The sequence below is a fragment of the Dama dama genome, chromosome 17, assembly GCF_033118175.1.
Source record: "Dama dama isolate Ldn47 chromosome 17, ASM3311817v1, whole genome shotgun sequence".
Lineage (NCBI taxonomy): Eukaryota > Metazoa > Chordata > Mammalia > Artiodactyla > Cervidae > Dama > Dama dama.
Genome location: NC_083697.1, coordinates 65,352,223 through 65,368,764, shown reverse-complemented (window position 1 = coordinate 65,368,764; position 16,542 = coordinate 65,352,223). Strand labels below are relative to the sequence as shown.

The following is a 16,542-nucleotide window of genomic DNA, read 5'->3' as shown; positions in this document are numbered from 1 at the left end:
TCTTGCCAGGAGAATTCTGTGGACGCAGAAGCCTGGTCGACTGGGTACTGTCCATTAGGTCGCACGACTGACTGACTCATACACACATAATCTTTTGAGAAATTAAAAAAGATTACTCTGCTTGGAGATGATTCTTTTCCTCCTGTCTCCTTTCCTAACAGCCTGAATATAATGTAGTCTTTTCTCACGTGGCAGTGATAGAATTAATATATAACAACTAACAATAAATATATTTTAAGTGGATTCTAACCATTAAATTTTGTTTCTACTTGAAACGCTCTGGAGCAAATTCTGGAGTTGAATGTTTAATGTGACTAATGTTTTTACTGAGAATGTCCTAGAGTTTATAGATTCAGTTTTATAGGTTTAACAGTTGTGTGTGTGTTTAATATCTGTTATTAAATTTTGACTTCCCTCTTTTATCTAAAACATATATTCAGCCTTTCTTCCAGCAGATGGCGATCGTGAGTCACATTGAAATTTAAGCTGCCTGGGGAAATCCATTACATATGTTTACATATTTTTAGTTTACAGACACAAAAGTCTCTCTTAAGACTACCTCTTACCTAAAATAAATGAAAAAGAGAATTTATAGCTAATTCCTTTTTTACTTTGTGATAAGTCATGCTCTCTTAATTTTTATTGAAAAATCAGAAAGAGATTGGTTCACCCAGCTTGTTCCGAATAAGGACTGATTTTCTATATCCCCTGAAACTATAGTTTCTTTCAGTGATTAACTTAATTAACTTTCATTAGGTGATTGATAAATGCTAGATATCAGGGACGCCCAACCAAATAAGGAACACTCTGAGCGTCATGGTCTGAACTAATTCCTCCAGGAAGTCCGGGAGTGACCCACAAGCTTTCAGGAAGGTGGTAGTTTTTGAAATCAGCCTCAAACGATTATTTCACCCACTGAAGAAGGGCAGGAGTCTTTTAGGAGAAAATGAACAGGAACAAGAGCACAGAGGGGTCCCTGCAACTAAAAGCTTTTCTGATAAGATGATTTTCCCAACCCCGCTCATCTGGGGACTGCATGTGGTCAGGGTGCTGGCGTGTCTCCCCTTTGAGTGTCCATCAGTTATTAAAATCAGCGATGGTCAGTATCCAGGGGGGCGCTCTTGGGGGCCGCCACACGTGGTGGAGGCAGGCGCCGCCGTATCAGAGCGGATTCTGCTGCTGTCACTGACTGTACATTTAGCTGTCGGGGTCCTGAAGGTGAACGTGGTCATTGCTCCGTTGTGTCCAGATGTTTGTGACCCCGGGGGCTGTAGCCCACCAGGCTCCTCTGTCCTTGGAACGCTCCAGACAAGAATACTGGGGTGGGTTGCCATTTCCTTCTCCAGGGGATCTTCCTGACCCAGGGATCGAACCTGGGTCTCCTGCATCGCCGGTTGATTCTTTACCTTCTGAGCCACCAGAGAAGCCCTAGTTTCATCCATTTTCACCCTTGGCTACTTTAAATGAGACCTGTTTATTATGTAATCCATTTTTCTTGCGATTAGGATCTATTTTTTATATCGACCATAATATTGGACTTCAGCATGTAAGCTAGTGACTTTCAAATTATTTTCAAGTCTCTCTTTTTTTAAAGAGTAGAACCTCTTTCCCAAAGTAAATATTGCCTGAATATACTTACATATTTTTAATATATAGAATATATAAAAGCAGAACTGTGCTGGTTAGCAAGTGGAGGAGTGGGGAGAAGCCCCTCACTGGCTCTCCCCTGACACCCCTACCTTGCCCTCATCATGGCAAGGGGCTCTTCAGGACTTTGGGGCTCTGTGGAGCACCGTTTGGAAACCAGATTATATTCCTCTTGTCTGTGAAATCTCTTTAGGAAACATGCTTCTCAAAATTGCTATAGATACTTTCCCTCACTTTCCAACAAAAGATCGGGACATCCTGTGGTCATACACAAGACATTGCTGGACATATTTGAAATAGTGATGACTATTCCAAATGGTATTATGGTGTTATATTAAAGACATTCAAAATACAAAAGATTTGTACAGCTCCTCCTGGAAACAAGAATGTATATTAATGTTACAAAATAAGTGACAATTTTATAATATGTTTAAGGTTGTACTTTTACGCCCTTCTCTCTATGTTATCCCTCCAGTGTTTGTTCAAACAAGCAATTCAGTTTTCAAAATTTTAGTTAAAGCCTTTTTTCCTTGGGGGCTGTGACTCCTAGCATAATCTGAAAAAATATATCCAAATAGGCCAAGAACCTCCCAGGAGATAATGCCATCTGTCCTGTGGCACAGTGCTTTGTGACATTTCTACCCAGTGCGTGTGAGCTCTAGAAGGAAGGTCCCCCTTTACCTCCAGGGTACAGTAAAGGAGAGAGAATGTGGGAGGCCGGACAGAAGGCTCTGGATGGACTTTTCCCTGGTGACAGTCATGGTTAGAGGATTTAGGACTTTTCATCCATCTGGATAATGCCATCAGCGTCTCTGCTACACAGTTGTATAGTTTGGATTCCAGCACTTTCATTCAGATGTTAGACTTTTCAGGATTAAAAAGAGATCATTTCTAATGCTATGAGTTGTTTCAAGATGTTCCTGAAACATTTTTTTCTATTACTAAATAAAGGTCAAGAAGGTGACATTTATTACCGGGAAACCCAAGACGTTCAGGAACAAGAAGGCTCACATGGTTAAAATGCAGAAGGGATTATGAGAATCACATCAGATACTTGAGGTGTCTTGACCCAGTTTGAGGATAACTGTAGCATCACTTGGGTTTTGTGGACAGGAAACACCTCTTCTTCTCTGTTTATCACCACTTGAGAAAATTTACAGTTGTTTCATTTTTCAGACAACACCCTTGACCTGCTTTACCTTCTTTAGCCTCTTTCTTTTGAAGGGCAGTGTATTTGGATTTATAATTTAGATTATGAAACCATTTATAGTGTTGGTCTGTGTCTTTAAATATTAGATTACTTTTTAAGTTAAGAACTTATTGTACTTGGTCAGGGAGAAATTGCAAATAAACAGCAGGATAATTATCAGGCCTTATACTTCTTTAGCAGTGGTTTCTCTGAGATGCCTCACCTTCTTCTTTGATCTGCTACTTCACATTTATTTCTAAGGCAAAATTTATTTGCCTCATACTTGTAACGTGCTGATGAGTTCCTTTGAAAACTAGTAGTAAAGAGGGGTCTGATGTTACTTATGGGGAATATCTTATAATTAAACCATTGTTTGAGACATGAAGGTATTCCTTCATGGTAAATAGAGTTTTTGGAAAATTTTTTATATTTATTTGCTTCAATAGGAAAATGCAATTATATCTTTAGCATTACATGAATTACCTTGTAGTCACTTGAGATGCTTACAAAAGCAACTTATTTATCTTGAGCACTGCAGAAAATAGTGAGATGTATTATATAATACATATCTATAGATTGGGCAGTGATCAAAACAGTATTTCCCTAATGATGACATTGTTCTTGTTTTCTTCTCATATTTTGAGGCATAAATTGCAAAATATGCTTCTTGAAAAACGAAAATTTATGCTATGCTTCTGCCAAATTTTTTTTTAATTAATTATGGATCAGAGAGGCTCAATTTTGAACTTAATAGTAATCAGGAAGCTACAGTTTTGGCAGTGTTTAGCTCCCCTTGGAATCAAGCTATGTTGTGTCTTGTATGTACAAATTTTATAATTCACAATTAATATCTATCCTCCACTAGATTGAAGCTTCATGAGAGCAGGATTGTTTTATCTGATTTGTCTCTGTGGCTCCAAGAACTGCCTGTCTGGCTGGTATTAATCACTGAATAAATATTTGATGAATAAATGAATGAGTAAATTAAATAATTAATTCAAAGGCTAAATTCACTTAGTGTTTGCTTAACGAAGACCTGCTTTCTATTACCCACATAGTGCCTGCTTTCTGCATGTGGAATATGTTGGTTTCAAATGTGTTGTCACTAAGGATGTGACTTTAAGAATGTGTTAGAAAAGATAGATAAGGATTTTAAAGAATCCATTCGTTACAAATTCAGACTCCGTCATTAAAAAAAAAAAGAAAAACCCTGTTTTCCAAGTTATTTAACATATAAATGTGGGAAGCACATGGTTGGAAAGATTCAACAGCAAATGCCCCTTGCCCCAGCACTTGCCAGGTGCTTCTGGGGGCTCTGGGGGCAGAGACAGGGAAGAGGACGGGAAAATCCTTGTCTTCCTTTCGATGCTGAGAGTGAGGCAGTACTGAGCCCTGGACAATGTCGTGGCAGGACCCAGCACCCTGGGCCGTGCGATAGGCCCTGAGCCAGGACAGCCAGGCAGTTAGCGATCTTTTTTACATTATTTCCTTGATTCCTCCCCCCACGTATGGCTGACATTTCTGGGATTTCTTTTTTTTTTAAAGCCTGCCTTGATGTGGCGTAATATAGATCAACCATTACACTCTGGTGGCTAACAGCAGTCCAGCACCCTTCCCAACGTGTGGCGGCGAGTGGTGTAGAGGATTCCTAGAGAAATATAAAGCTTAATGAAAAACAGAACTTCTCCTGAGCATTTATGACTGCCAAGTTCACAGTAACTTCTGTATTCGCATTGAATGCTTTTTCAGATAAAACTACCAGTTCTATTCTTAGTAGCTGCCAATATCACTTTCATTTGTACTAAAAGCTGAAATGTACTAGATGAAAATTTACATGATGTACTGGTGATTTCGTGGTTTCAAATTCCAGTAGTTTCCTGTTTTACTGTTTGCTTAAGAACATTTGCAGTCTGTCAGCTTATCTACTAAGGGGACCTGCCAGTTTTTGAGACTTTACTAAGCTCCACGTCCCCTGCTCCCCTGCTCCCACACTCGATTATTTAGTTCCAGGGCTTCTAAAACATGGTACGCAAAATGAGCCATTGGGGTAAGCAAGAAAACTTTATAACCTCTGTTTCTACTTATGTTTTATCTCAGCTTTTTTTTTTTTTTTTTTTTACAATTTGTTGTTGCATTTTGCAATACATATAATTTATTAATATTAACAAAGCAAGTGGGTTATACAAAAAATATAGACAGCCCTGGGTCTTAAGTAAGTACTCAACATTTTTTCCTATCTGACTACTCAAAAAAAACAAAAACAAAAAAAGAGAAAGTTGAGATAAACAATCAATTTTCATCCTTAAAGCAAGGATGGCTAATACAGCCGTGTTATTAGCCTTATCTTGCTAAGTGGGCTTTCCTGGTGGCTCAGTATAGAATCTGCCTGCAATACGGGAGTGAGTTGAGGTGAGTTGAGTCACTAAGTCATGTCCAACTCTTGTGACCCCGTGGACTGTGGCCCACCAGCCTCCTCTGTCCATGGGATTCTCAGGCAGGAGTCCTGAAGTGGGTTGCTATTTCCTTCTGCAGCGGATCTTCCCAACCCAGGGATCGAACCTGGGTCTCCTGCGCTGCAGGCAGATTCTTTACCGACTGAGCTACCAGGGAAGCCCAATGCAGGAGACCCGGGTTCAGTCCCTGGGTTGGGGAGATCCCCTGGAGGAGGGCATGGCAGCCCACTCCAGTACTCTTGCCCGGAGAATCCCGTGGACAGAGGAGCCTGGCGGGCTGTGGTCCATGGGGCTGCAAAGAGCCGGACACGACTGAGCCACTCCGCGCGGCAGCGCATGTCCAGTCGTTGGCTGAGCAGGCATTCACATCGCAGTTCTGTCTTAATTCCAAATCGCATGTTCCTGATCCATATGTCATGCTGCTCGTGGTTTAAAAGAAAGCAAGAATGTATGTGAAACATTGGCATCTTGAAAAGTAAAATGTAACCACGCATACAGTTGAGTCATCATGAGATCAGCTCTTGGGATGGGGAGACAGTGTGTTCAGGACCCCTCCGCTCAGGAAATGGGACGAGCTGTGTGTAACGTGACATACTCTATCCTCCTTCAAGGTGGAGGTGGGGGTTTGCTTGTCATGATTTTCCCTCAACTCCTCTTTCAGAGTCTTCTTACTGAAAGTACTTAGTGTTCCCTTAGATCTCTAATCCCACGCTCCTCCTTTCTGGCTGAGCAAACCCTTATTGTGAACGCTTCGCGGTAGACTGTCCGCAGTGGGTCTTGCTGGCTTCTCACTCAGATAAGATGGATGTGTTGTTTTTGCTGGCTACACCCAATGGCCTCTCAAATCCCGATTCTTTTCAGCTGGATGTGTGAATTCTGACCTTATTTGGCAATCCTTTGGCTGTTTGAGAGTTCAAATATGATTTCTGTGGTTTAAAAAGCACCAAGACAAAACCTCCTTCTTGGCCTGGGTGGCACGATCTCTCCAGAACCAGGTCAATGAGCCATGCCGGTGATTTAACGCGCTTCGTCTAGCCCAGCTTTAGCTGAGAGGACAGAGGGACAAGGTTCTCTTCTCTTAAATACAGCCACTTTGATGTGTGCAAAGTGATTTTGAGAGGGAAGCACAGGAGTGAATGACGTCCAGTGGAATGCAGCAGTCTTGGAGAGCCAGCATATGGAATGCCTCTGAGAGGCCCCTGGCCACGAGGGACTCTATATTCCAGAGCTTCCATATTTTAAAGCTAACAAGTGTGATGACCGCCGTAACCTCTGAACTGGTCTTGCACCCTCCGTTCTTCCCATTCCATCCCCAGTCGGCCACCGGTGAACTTTCTGAGATATAAATCTGATCCTGTCCCTCCCCTTCTGAAATTCTTTTCCAGATGCCCTGTGCCTTTGGAATCCCCAAGATAAAAAAAAATAACCACTTTGATTTTCATTCCCTGCCAGCTCTTCCAGGCTCATCGTTTTCCTGACTTACTATTCAGAGTTTGAGATGACTGATCCAGTTTTATCATCAGAACAACCCTATGAAATTAGCGTTGTTTAAATCACCACATACCTCCCTTCATTTATCGGTTCCATATTGACTAAATAGCAGCTTCTCAAACACAGTATGCTTTAGCATACCTATGTCTTCGCACATGTGATGTCTTCTGTTTGGAATTTCTTCACCCATCCCTCCCCACATCTCCCTAGTACTTGGCTAAGTCTTAATTCTTCTTTAGGATTTAAGGTCAGATGTTAACTGATGTTGGATGGGTTTTTTTGAGCCACCCAGACTAAGAAAATACTTATTTCCTGTGTTTATCTTTGGTACTCACAGAAGATTTTATGTTTACTTTTAAGATAGTATATAGCATATAGTCATGTGATTATTTAGGGAGAGTACTGTTTTTCTCTGATGGTAATCATATACTACAGTTGAGAGGCTTTGTCTGTAGTTTCGGATTGGACGGAGAGGAGAGAAGTGGGACCAGAGGCCCTAAGGCCAGGCTGAGGAAGGAGGGTTGGAACTGACCGAGGAAGTATCTAGACTGATCAGTCAGAATGGAGGCCAATGCAGAGATGGGCTGCTCGCCACTATTCCACGTCAAGGGTCTGCAAACTCCAGCCCAAGAACCACTTCCACCCACCACCTGTTTTTGTAAATAAAGTCTCATTAGAACACAGCTCCACCCATGTGTTTCCAAATTGTCTCTACAATGTCAGAATTGAGTCACTGCAGCACAGAGTGTGTGACCCTCAAACCTGAAAATATTTACCATCTATCACTTTGTAGAAAGAGTTTTGTCAGCCTTGCTGGAGATGAGCTGTTAGGTCCTCAAAGCAGCCACTTCGTTACCAGTGCACATTTCCAGGTTTCCCCAGAGACGAACTCAGTGAAAAGCTCTGGGTTTAGGGCCCACTGATCTGTGTAATAAGCCCTTCAGTAAAATATGAAGATCCCTGCTCTCCAGTCCTACTCCTGTGGCTCAGCGCTCGGGGCTGCTGACAGCCAGGCAGCAGAGGCTGGGAGAAGCAGATGCCAATAAACAGCGAGGAGGGCACGGCCAGAAAACAAGGCCGGGAGGAGCCCAGAGGTCAGATTCTGAAGCACAGATCCCAGGAAGGAAGGGGCTCTGGCTGTGTCCCACTGTCTTGCCCACAATGACACAGGTGTGTGGGTGTGTGAGAGAGAGACAGTGCAGGCACGCATGGGTGTGTGTGTGTGTGTGTGTGTGTGAATGCAGGCGTGCGTGTGTGCTTGGAAGGGGGACCGTCCCAGGATGTGAGTCTGGGGCATACAGGTGGAAACAGGGCCCCCTGGCCAGGGTGCTTCAGGACTGAGGCTGAAACCCATTCACAGAGACAGATGATGACTAAAAGCTGAGCAACAGACAGATGCTTAAGAATCTGATGGTTTATATAAAATTCTAACTTTGGTTTACTCTGGGTTTTACTCCTCATCCACTGCCTTGGGTGTGTATTATTCTGGGTGCCTTGTTCTTACCATCCCAGCTCAGCCGCACCCTGATTCAGTCTCACATAGTGTCCTCAGCCTCCCTGCTAACCGCCGGAATCAGCGTAAAGCACTTAGCACTATCTGATGTTTCTCGGCTACGGAAATATTTCTTCATTCTCCGGATCACAGTCTTATTTTATGTTGTCGTAAAGGTTACCAAATGTTACTACTATTTATCCATATTTACTCCAGTGATAACATTTATTCGCCAGTATTGTTTCTTTTATTTGTCTTCAAAGAAACTTCTGCCAAATAGTCTGTGTTATAATCTCAAGCCCAAGTTACTGTGTTTTTTCTCACTTAGGAACATATCACAAACTTTAAAAAAAATACAAAATAGATCTAAACCCTGACACAATATTTGTTAATATGGAATAAATCACTTTGAGGTTCTGTTATTTAGTAAAATATACATGTATTGGGGAAAAAATATTTCTAAATCTGTCATAATACATTTTACCATAGTTTTTTAAGTACTCTGCATGAAGCTTTTTATCTTTACTAGGGTAGAACTTTTATATTTTTATCTTCTTTTTTTTTTAAAAAATTACATCAGAAACATCTAAAAGAGAAAATAAGATTATTGAGGACTTTACTGGGTAAATAAATATTATTTCATAATTTTTCAGTGATAACTAAATCTATGCCAAAGAGACATCAACTGAAACCTTTATAACTTTTGGCACAGTTACATTTTGAAAGTAAAATTAGTGTTTTAGGCTTTTTTTTTTTTTAATTCCATAAATGCCATGGGAATTTTATCACATTTCAACACTTGCTGAATATGTAATTCCCATAGTGACCATTAGTGGCCATCTGTGTAAGGTAATACATGTTTGGGATGAAATTGATTACAGCCTAAACACTCTTGTGTTAAGATCAGGAAAAGCACGCAAAGTTCAAATCTTTTTTCCTAATGATCGTTATGTAGCTAAAGATATTAATTTCCAGAGACTGAGCAGTCTATCACTCAAGATCTAATCTCACGACAGATGACATCGAGGCCAGAGGAAAGGAAGCTGCGGGCCGTCCACTAAGATTAGTCAGTGATGTACTGGAGGAGCCCTTAGGATAAAGGGGAAATTAACAGGCTTTCAGACGCAGTTTTTCTTTTGCAGGCAGCTAAGTAAACCCACTGCAGTTTTGCTGAATATTCAGGAATGTTTCACTAGAAATTCCTGATCTCATAGCCACCAACACACTGCACATTAACCTGCTTATGACATTTCTCAACATGTACGTGGCTGGCCCTACATCTTTGGTACTTTATTTTTGCCTGGTTTGAAAAATGTTTCCTTTTTACCTTTACAAAGCCAGCTGCTTTCCTTCTTTCAAATGTGCTTTCAATATAATCTCCCCCGTGCAGTCACTTTATTTTTTATTAGGCTTGTGCAGGGCAGTGGATACCTGTGTGCTTCCTCTGCTCATTTATCCCCTTAGAGTAGAACTAGAAAATATACAAATATATTTGTTTATTTATTTCTAATTAATGTATTCACATCTTGGCTTTCATATTATCTACCCCCGGGTTTTGTGAAATATTACCAAAAAAATTTAATTTTTTGGCTTAAAATTTTTGAGAGCATGTGTTACTCAACTGTCTTCATGAGATCCTTTAAAAATCTTATCATGCCTTCTGTAGAATATCTAACATTTGAATACAGCTCTATCCTGGTCTTTGCTGGGATGTGGGCCAGAATGATTTAGCTACTAACGTCCTAAGAGTAGCTGAAAGAATTGATGAAATCATTGTCTCAGTGTTGAAATTCAGCAGTTGTGAGGCTAGCATAGTTGATGCTGGACTGGTCTTCCTTTTCATTCTTGAACTTCTTGATGATGATTATTCATCAGGCTTTGATAGATTTCAAATCTGCTTCCCATTAAAGATAATAAAGTAATGCCGTGTTTTTAAAGAAGGAAATTTGCCTTCCTGTCGTATATATGATATACTAAGAAGTCATCCATCAAGAGCATCTAATAGCTGCATAAGTTATTTGGAGTGTATTGCAGGGAAAATGGTCTAGATTGCAACAGTACTTTAGAACATTTGGATTTGGGTGTTTTGGGTTTTTTTTTTTTTTTTTTTTTTCTTTGTCATTCACTCTCTGCACATATATCAAACTCTGACTATCAGTGTGCTGGGGATACAGTATAAAGATGAATAAGACATGGCCCATGCTTTTTTTTTCCATTTAAAACTTCCCTTTCTTTATAAAAGACTCCCCAGAGCCCTTCTTCAGCACCACCTCAGCATCTGGGCTTGCAGGGTCTCCTTGAGTCAGCACTTCCTGCCCAGGCCAGCGTTGTTACAAGGAATATGCCCAAGTCAGGGCCCTGCCCTCCCTGCTGCCAAATTGGGACATCAGCCCGCAACCAGAGGGAGAGCGCCATCTGTTCCTCTCCTTAGTATTAAGTAGAGAAGTACTTGAATAAAGAAGTACTAGCCCTTGACGCACCGATGCCCATTTCACTTACTACAGCCGACATGGATGAGAGGTGACTGTTGTTCTGGGCGCCATCGTTGACAACAAGGGACAAGGAGGGGACGGGCGATACAGGACATCTTGGCTAAAGCGTACCCTTCTGTAATCTTACCCCATATGTCACTGTCGTTTATCACTGCCCCCCTCTGAGCTTCTGTCACCTCATTTATACAACAAGGAGCTTGGAGACATGGTCCCTACTTTTGAACAAAACTACCAGAGTTATACATTTAAGCAGTTAACCTTAATATGATAAAATAAGGGCTTCCCTGGTAGCTTAGACAGTTAAGAATCTGTAATGCAGGAGACCTGGGTTCAACCCCTGGGTTGGGAAGATCCCCTGGAGAAGGGAATAGCAATCCACTCCAGTATTCTTGCTCAGAGAATTCCATGGACAATGGAGACTGGCAGGCTACAGCCCGTGAGGTTGCAAAGAGTCAGATACGACTCAGCGACAAACACTTCCAAGATGTGTAAAAAAAAGCAGAGTTCTATCAGAGCACAGCAGAGGGAAAAACTTGAATTAAGAAGTAAATGAAAACTTCAAAAAAGGAGTAGCTTTTGAATTTGGACTTATAGGGTGAGCCAGAGCAGGGCAGTGGGGGATATGTGTGTATCTATTGTCCATACGTACATATGTAAATACCTACATGCATGTATATACAAACACTAATGCATGTGGTGTTGGAGAAGACTCCTGAGAGTCCCGTGGACTGCAAGGAGATCCAACCAGTCCATCCTGAAGGAGATCAGTCCTGGGTGTTCATTGGAAGGACTGATGCTGAAACTGAAACTCCAATACTCTGGTCACCTGATGGGAAGAACTGACTCATTGGAAAAGACCCTGATGCTGGGAAAGATTGAAGGCGGGAGGAGAAGGGGACGACAGAGGATGAGATGGTTGGATGGCATCACTGACTTGATGGACATGAGTTTGCGTAAGCTCCGGGAGTTGGTGATGGACAGGGAAGCCTGGCGTGCTACAGTCCACGCAGTCTCAAAGAGCTGGACTCAACTGAGCGACTGAACTGAGCTGAATGTGTGTGCACACATCTGTGTTTAAGCATTGTGGCAGAGACTGTAAACCGGCTAATTTACCACCTCCTCCCATCCCCATTCTGCCTTGCCACCTCCACTAAGTCTAGAAAAGTTAAATGTTGATAGTTACGGATGGCCATGTAGCACCATCTGGCCAATTGCTATATTTAGAAATATGTTGAGGAATTTTATAAACCCTTTTGCTCTTCAAATAAGAGATGGATACATTTCGTTTCACCTCCTTATTCTTATCTTCAGAGTGGTGGTTGTAGCTGTGACAGTCACATTGAGACATTGAGAGAGATCTAGAGAATGAGTGGAAATACAGTCAAGCCAACCATCTTTTACCCAAAATACCCACTTCAGTACTAATGATGTAAGAACTATGGAACTTTACTTAAGCTACTTTTAGTCAGATTTTCCTATTATTTCTAGCCAAAAACATTCCTAAGTAATAGACTCAGCAACTATACCCACACACACACTCTCGATTTTACATGTTTGTATATATAACTTTATTTTCCATACTTACCAAGACTTGGGGCTATTTCTAGACTTGGATTTTGATGAAAAGTAAATAGGACTTAATGTTAGAGAAAAAATAGAAAGTGGAATGCCTTCTTCCTTATTACCAACCCAGACACTATCCTTTGCAATAATTCCCCTTGTATCTGTTCTGTCCTTGTCTGATAGTGTAAATGAAACACGAAGGCAAGCAGGAAGCAAATGGTTGAGAAGAAAGATAAATGCTGAAGCAGTTCATTCTGGAGGTTAGCTTATGGGGAACATGCCTAAGACTGAGAATGAGTTGGTGTGGCTTGCAGAACACGATTGGGAAGGGTACTCAACTGGTGTCAATGCCTGGTCACATGATAGGCAGGTTTAAATCGTAGTCCATCGTTGCACATACCTGTGTATTTAGGCCCAAAAGCACCACTACCTGTTTCCATTTGGCAAGCCAGGGTTCCCTAACAGCCAGGAGATTGCTCTCCCTCTCCCTCCACTTAGGAAGATGAGAGAAGAAAGCATTCTTCTTTGTCGGAACAGCTTTCCACAGCATGTTTTGGTTGTGTTCCGTCTTACACGAAAGGTACCATCTGATAAGCAAGAGATCTTTGATGGACTCTGATCTTCCGCTGCACAAACAGGGAACCGGGTGAGCAGCACCCAGCCTGTTCTTTCTTTCGGAGGCCAATGCCGTCACTTGGCTCCTGTATTCATCCTGATTATTGTGTGTCTGCATTTCCTGACGCTGTATCCCGTTGTAACTTAATAACGTCAGCATGTAACTTTACTCTTTTTCAACCAGCTCAGTCGGATTATTCCTCAGTGGTGACCTTCCATAGTTTCTGTTTTTATTTTTGCGTAGTAGCCGCCTGCTCCTATTTAACTGTTTTTGATTCCCTCCTTCTACCTTTGTGTGTGTGTGTGTTTAGAATCAGTTCCTTACCTTAGGGAGGCATCAGGAAGCTTCACTCTTCTGTCAGAAGTACTGGATGAAATTTAGGGATCCTTGAGAGAAAAAACTCAGTGGGATAGTTGGAATTCACACTGAATTCATGGATTATCATTTAGTCTGTGATTTTAAAACACCTTAATGTTTTGTTCTTAAAAGACTCGAAACCATTTTGTTAATCTTAAAAATATTGCTGCTCTTTTTCTTCAGAATCTTCAACTACTGGGAGCTACAGCCATTGAGGATAAATTACAAGATCAAGTGCCTGAAACCATAGAAACTCTAATGAAAGCAGACATCAAAATCTGGATCCTTACAGGAGACAAGCAGGAAACTGCCATTAACATTGGTAATTCACCTAGTTTAAACGTTATGTCATGGTGCTTTTTAACATGTTTTGATACATTTTAGAGGATAGATTTGAGATAGTTCAAGATTTGAAAGATTTAGTACTTTGAGGTTTCCTTATTTGTCGTTTGGCCCAGCTTATCTACTTACTTATGGCCCCAGCGCCCCCTTTAAAGATGCAGTGATTATGGATACAGCCAAACTTTAGCTCTTGCAGCCAGAGAGTGCCCTCTCTCACCTTTGAACTCTGACTGCCCCTAATTCACCTCCATAATTGACACGCGTGGATGAACTTTCTGCAGTTGTCCGCCGGAGTCTGGAGACTCAGATTATGGCGAGCTTGTACCCTGACACTTGTCTCTGTGGCCAAAGGTTATTTCTGAGATAGGAAGTAAGGTTTTGCCAGTTTTCATTGATCTAACAATTAATTCTGATTCTACAGAAAGAGGTTATATTAGTCAGCTCAGGCTGCCATAATAGAAAATGGCATATTAGGTGACTTAAGCATCAGACAGCTATCCCTTCACAGTCCTAGGAGCTGGAGTCCCAAATCAAGATGTCAGCAAGCTGGTTTCTCCCGAGGCCGCCCCTCTCGGCTTGCAGATGGTCACATCTCTGTGTATCCCCGCCCGACCTCTCCTCTGGACGCTCACAGAGCGTCTGGTTTCTGTCTTCTTCCTATAAGGACACTAGTCCTATTGGATGAGGGATCACCTTACAATCTCATGGAACTTTAACTCCTTGAAGACCCTGTCTCCAAACGCTGTCACACTGGTGCTTGGGGCTTCAACATATGAATTGGAAGGTGGGGACAGAACTCAGTCTGTAACAGAGGAGAAAGGTAATGTTTGCTGGTAGAGGCCTGTAGTACCAATAATGTGCAAGAAAAATAGTCATTTTTTTCCCCCAAATTCAGCAGTAGTATGTTGCCTGAGCACTGTGAACCCTGACATCAACCTCTGGATGATACTGATGATACAAATTATACCTAAAACTCTCCCAAAATTAAAGAAACCATTTCAGGAATATTCACAAACTGAAACCACATTTTTTAAAAGTCATTAAGTATCATCTATGTAAAAAAAAAAGATTTTAGCTAATATTCCTTTGAGAAATGTGAGTAATCAAGGGTATATTCTATGATAAATACTATACTTATAAATATACTATTTATATTAAACAGTATAAATACTATAAATTCATAGTAAGTTGATGGTAATAGGGGAAAATTAATTTTTAAAAGGAAACTATGACTTCCCTGGTCGTCCAGTGGTTAAGACTCCACACTTCCACTGCGGGAGCACAGATTTGATCCCTAGCCAGGGAACTAGGATCCTGCAGGCACAGGGTCGCCAAAAAGAGGGAAGAAAGAAACAAAACCTAGCGAATTTAAACCTACAAGCCAAGCAAGTTGTTAATTTTGATTTTAAAAATTTTCACTGGTGTTAGAGACAACATGAAAAGAAGCTATATGAGGAAACAGAATTCTTTAGAATCAGGAGACCTGGAAAATGCAAATATGATAAAGCGTGTGACGACAGATAGAGGGGGAATGTATGGGGGTTAAGAGTGGTCTGTGGGGAAGATGCGCAGTCCTCAGGATGGTCCTGGGTATGTAGCCAGTGTGAAAAGACCTATGAAAAGGAGAGAAGGGTGGTGGTTTCTAGCTGCCCTTAACTTCTAGAATCCTAAAAGTTGTTCCTAGAAAAAGGAGAGTAAGAGTTATTCATTCAGTAAATGATTACGGTACCTGTGGTGCCCGGCGTCAGTGAAGAACACAGAACGAAACGCATCAGAGCCTCTGCCATCAGAACTCAGATTCTGGTCAGACCATATGCATTCCTATAAAAAGAAAAAGCAAGGGAAAAATCAGGGAAACAGACAGTAAAGTAAATGAGAAAAACACATAACACATTTGATGGCAATAATTGTTCTAAAGAAAAATAAAGCAGGGGAGGGAGAATAGGGCATTACCCAGAGGGGTTCAGTTTTAAATCACGAAGTCAGGAAGAAGTATTGAAAAAGCGAAAGCCCAGAAACAGCCTATGAGAAGAAAGGGAGCTTGTCCCTGGAATGGTTTGGGAGAGCCGTCTTCTGTCCTGCAGAAAGAGCAGAGATGCCCAGGGCTAGAGCAGGAGGAGAGGGGAGCGGTGCGACGGAGCTCAGTTTGGACGGAGCCGCCTACACGGCTGTCGCATGTTGGCATTTCCTCGGCGAGATGGAAAACCACCGCGTGGTACTGGACACAGCAGAGGGAACACATGATCTGTCTTTCCTGTTGAAAAAAAAAAAAAAACTATATCTGTCTGGCTGCTAGACTCAGGATAGACCCAAAGGGAAGCAAGTATTGAAGCAGGAAGGCCAGAGGCTGTTGAATTAACCCAAGTAGGACCTGGTGATGCTTGAACCTGGGTGGTCAAGTAGAGGTGGTGAGGAATGGTTGGATTCTGGATGTGTTTTTGAAGGTCCAGCCAACAGGATGGATTGATAGATCAGACACAGAGTGTGGGAGAAAGGAAGGAATCCCAGGTAACTTCAAGCCTTAGCAGTTGAAGGATGGAGTTGCCATTAACCAAATGAGGAAGACTAAAGGAGGAGTGAGTTTTCTGGATGGAGGTTAAGAGCCTGATTTTAGATATGTCAAGTTGGAGATGTTTATTTTATACCTAAATATATGCTATTAAGTAGGCACCGCCATGTGAGAGTCTAGAGTTCAAGAAAGAGGTCTGAATGGGATTTATGAGTTCTAGAAAGGTCAGCATTTCAGTTCAGTTCAGTCGCTCAGTCGTGTCTGACTCTTTGTGACGCCATGAATCGCAGCACGCCAGGCCTCCCTGTCCATCACCAACTCTCAGAGCTTGCTCAAACTCATGTCCATCAAGTCAGTGATGCCATCCAACCATCTCAATCTCTGTCATCCC

General features: G+C 41.7%; 1 protein-coding gene across 5 annotated transcripts in view; it reads left to right on the top strand.

Annotated features, from left to right (window-relative positions):
• The window catches only part of ATP8A1 (ATPase phospholipid transporting 8A1), a 226,199-nt gene that overhangs the window by 113,010 nt on the left and 96,647 nt on the right, over window positions 1-16,542 (top strand). For all 5 annotated transcript variants that reach the window (XM_061164668.1, XM_061164664.1, XM_061164663.1 and 2 more), the window contains one exon: window positions 13,484-13,622. In XM_061164668.1, coding sequence (XP_061020651.1) covers window positions 13,484-13,622 — 139 coding nt within the window. The remainder of the gene's footprint in view (window positions 1-13,483; window positions 13,623-16,542) is intronic.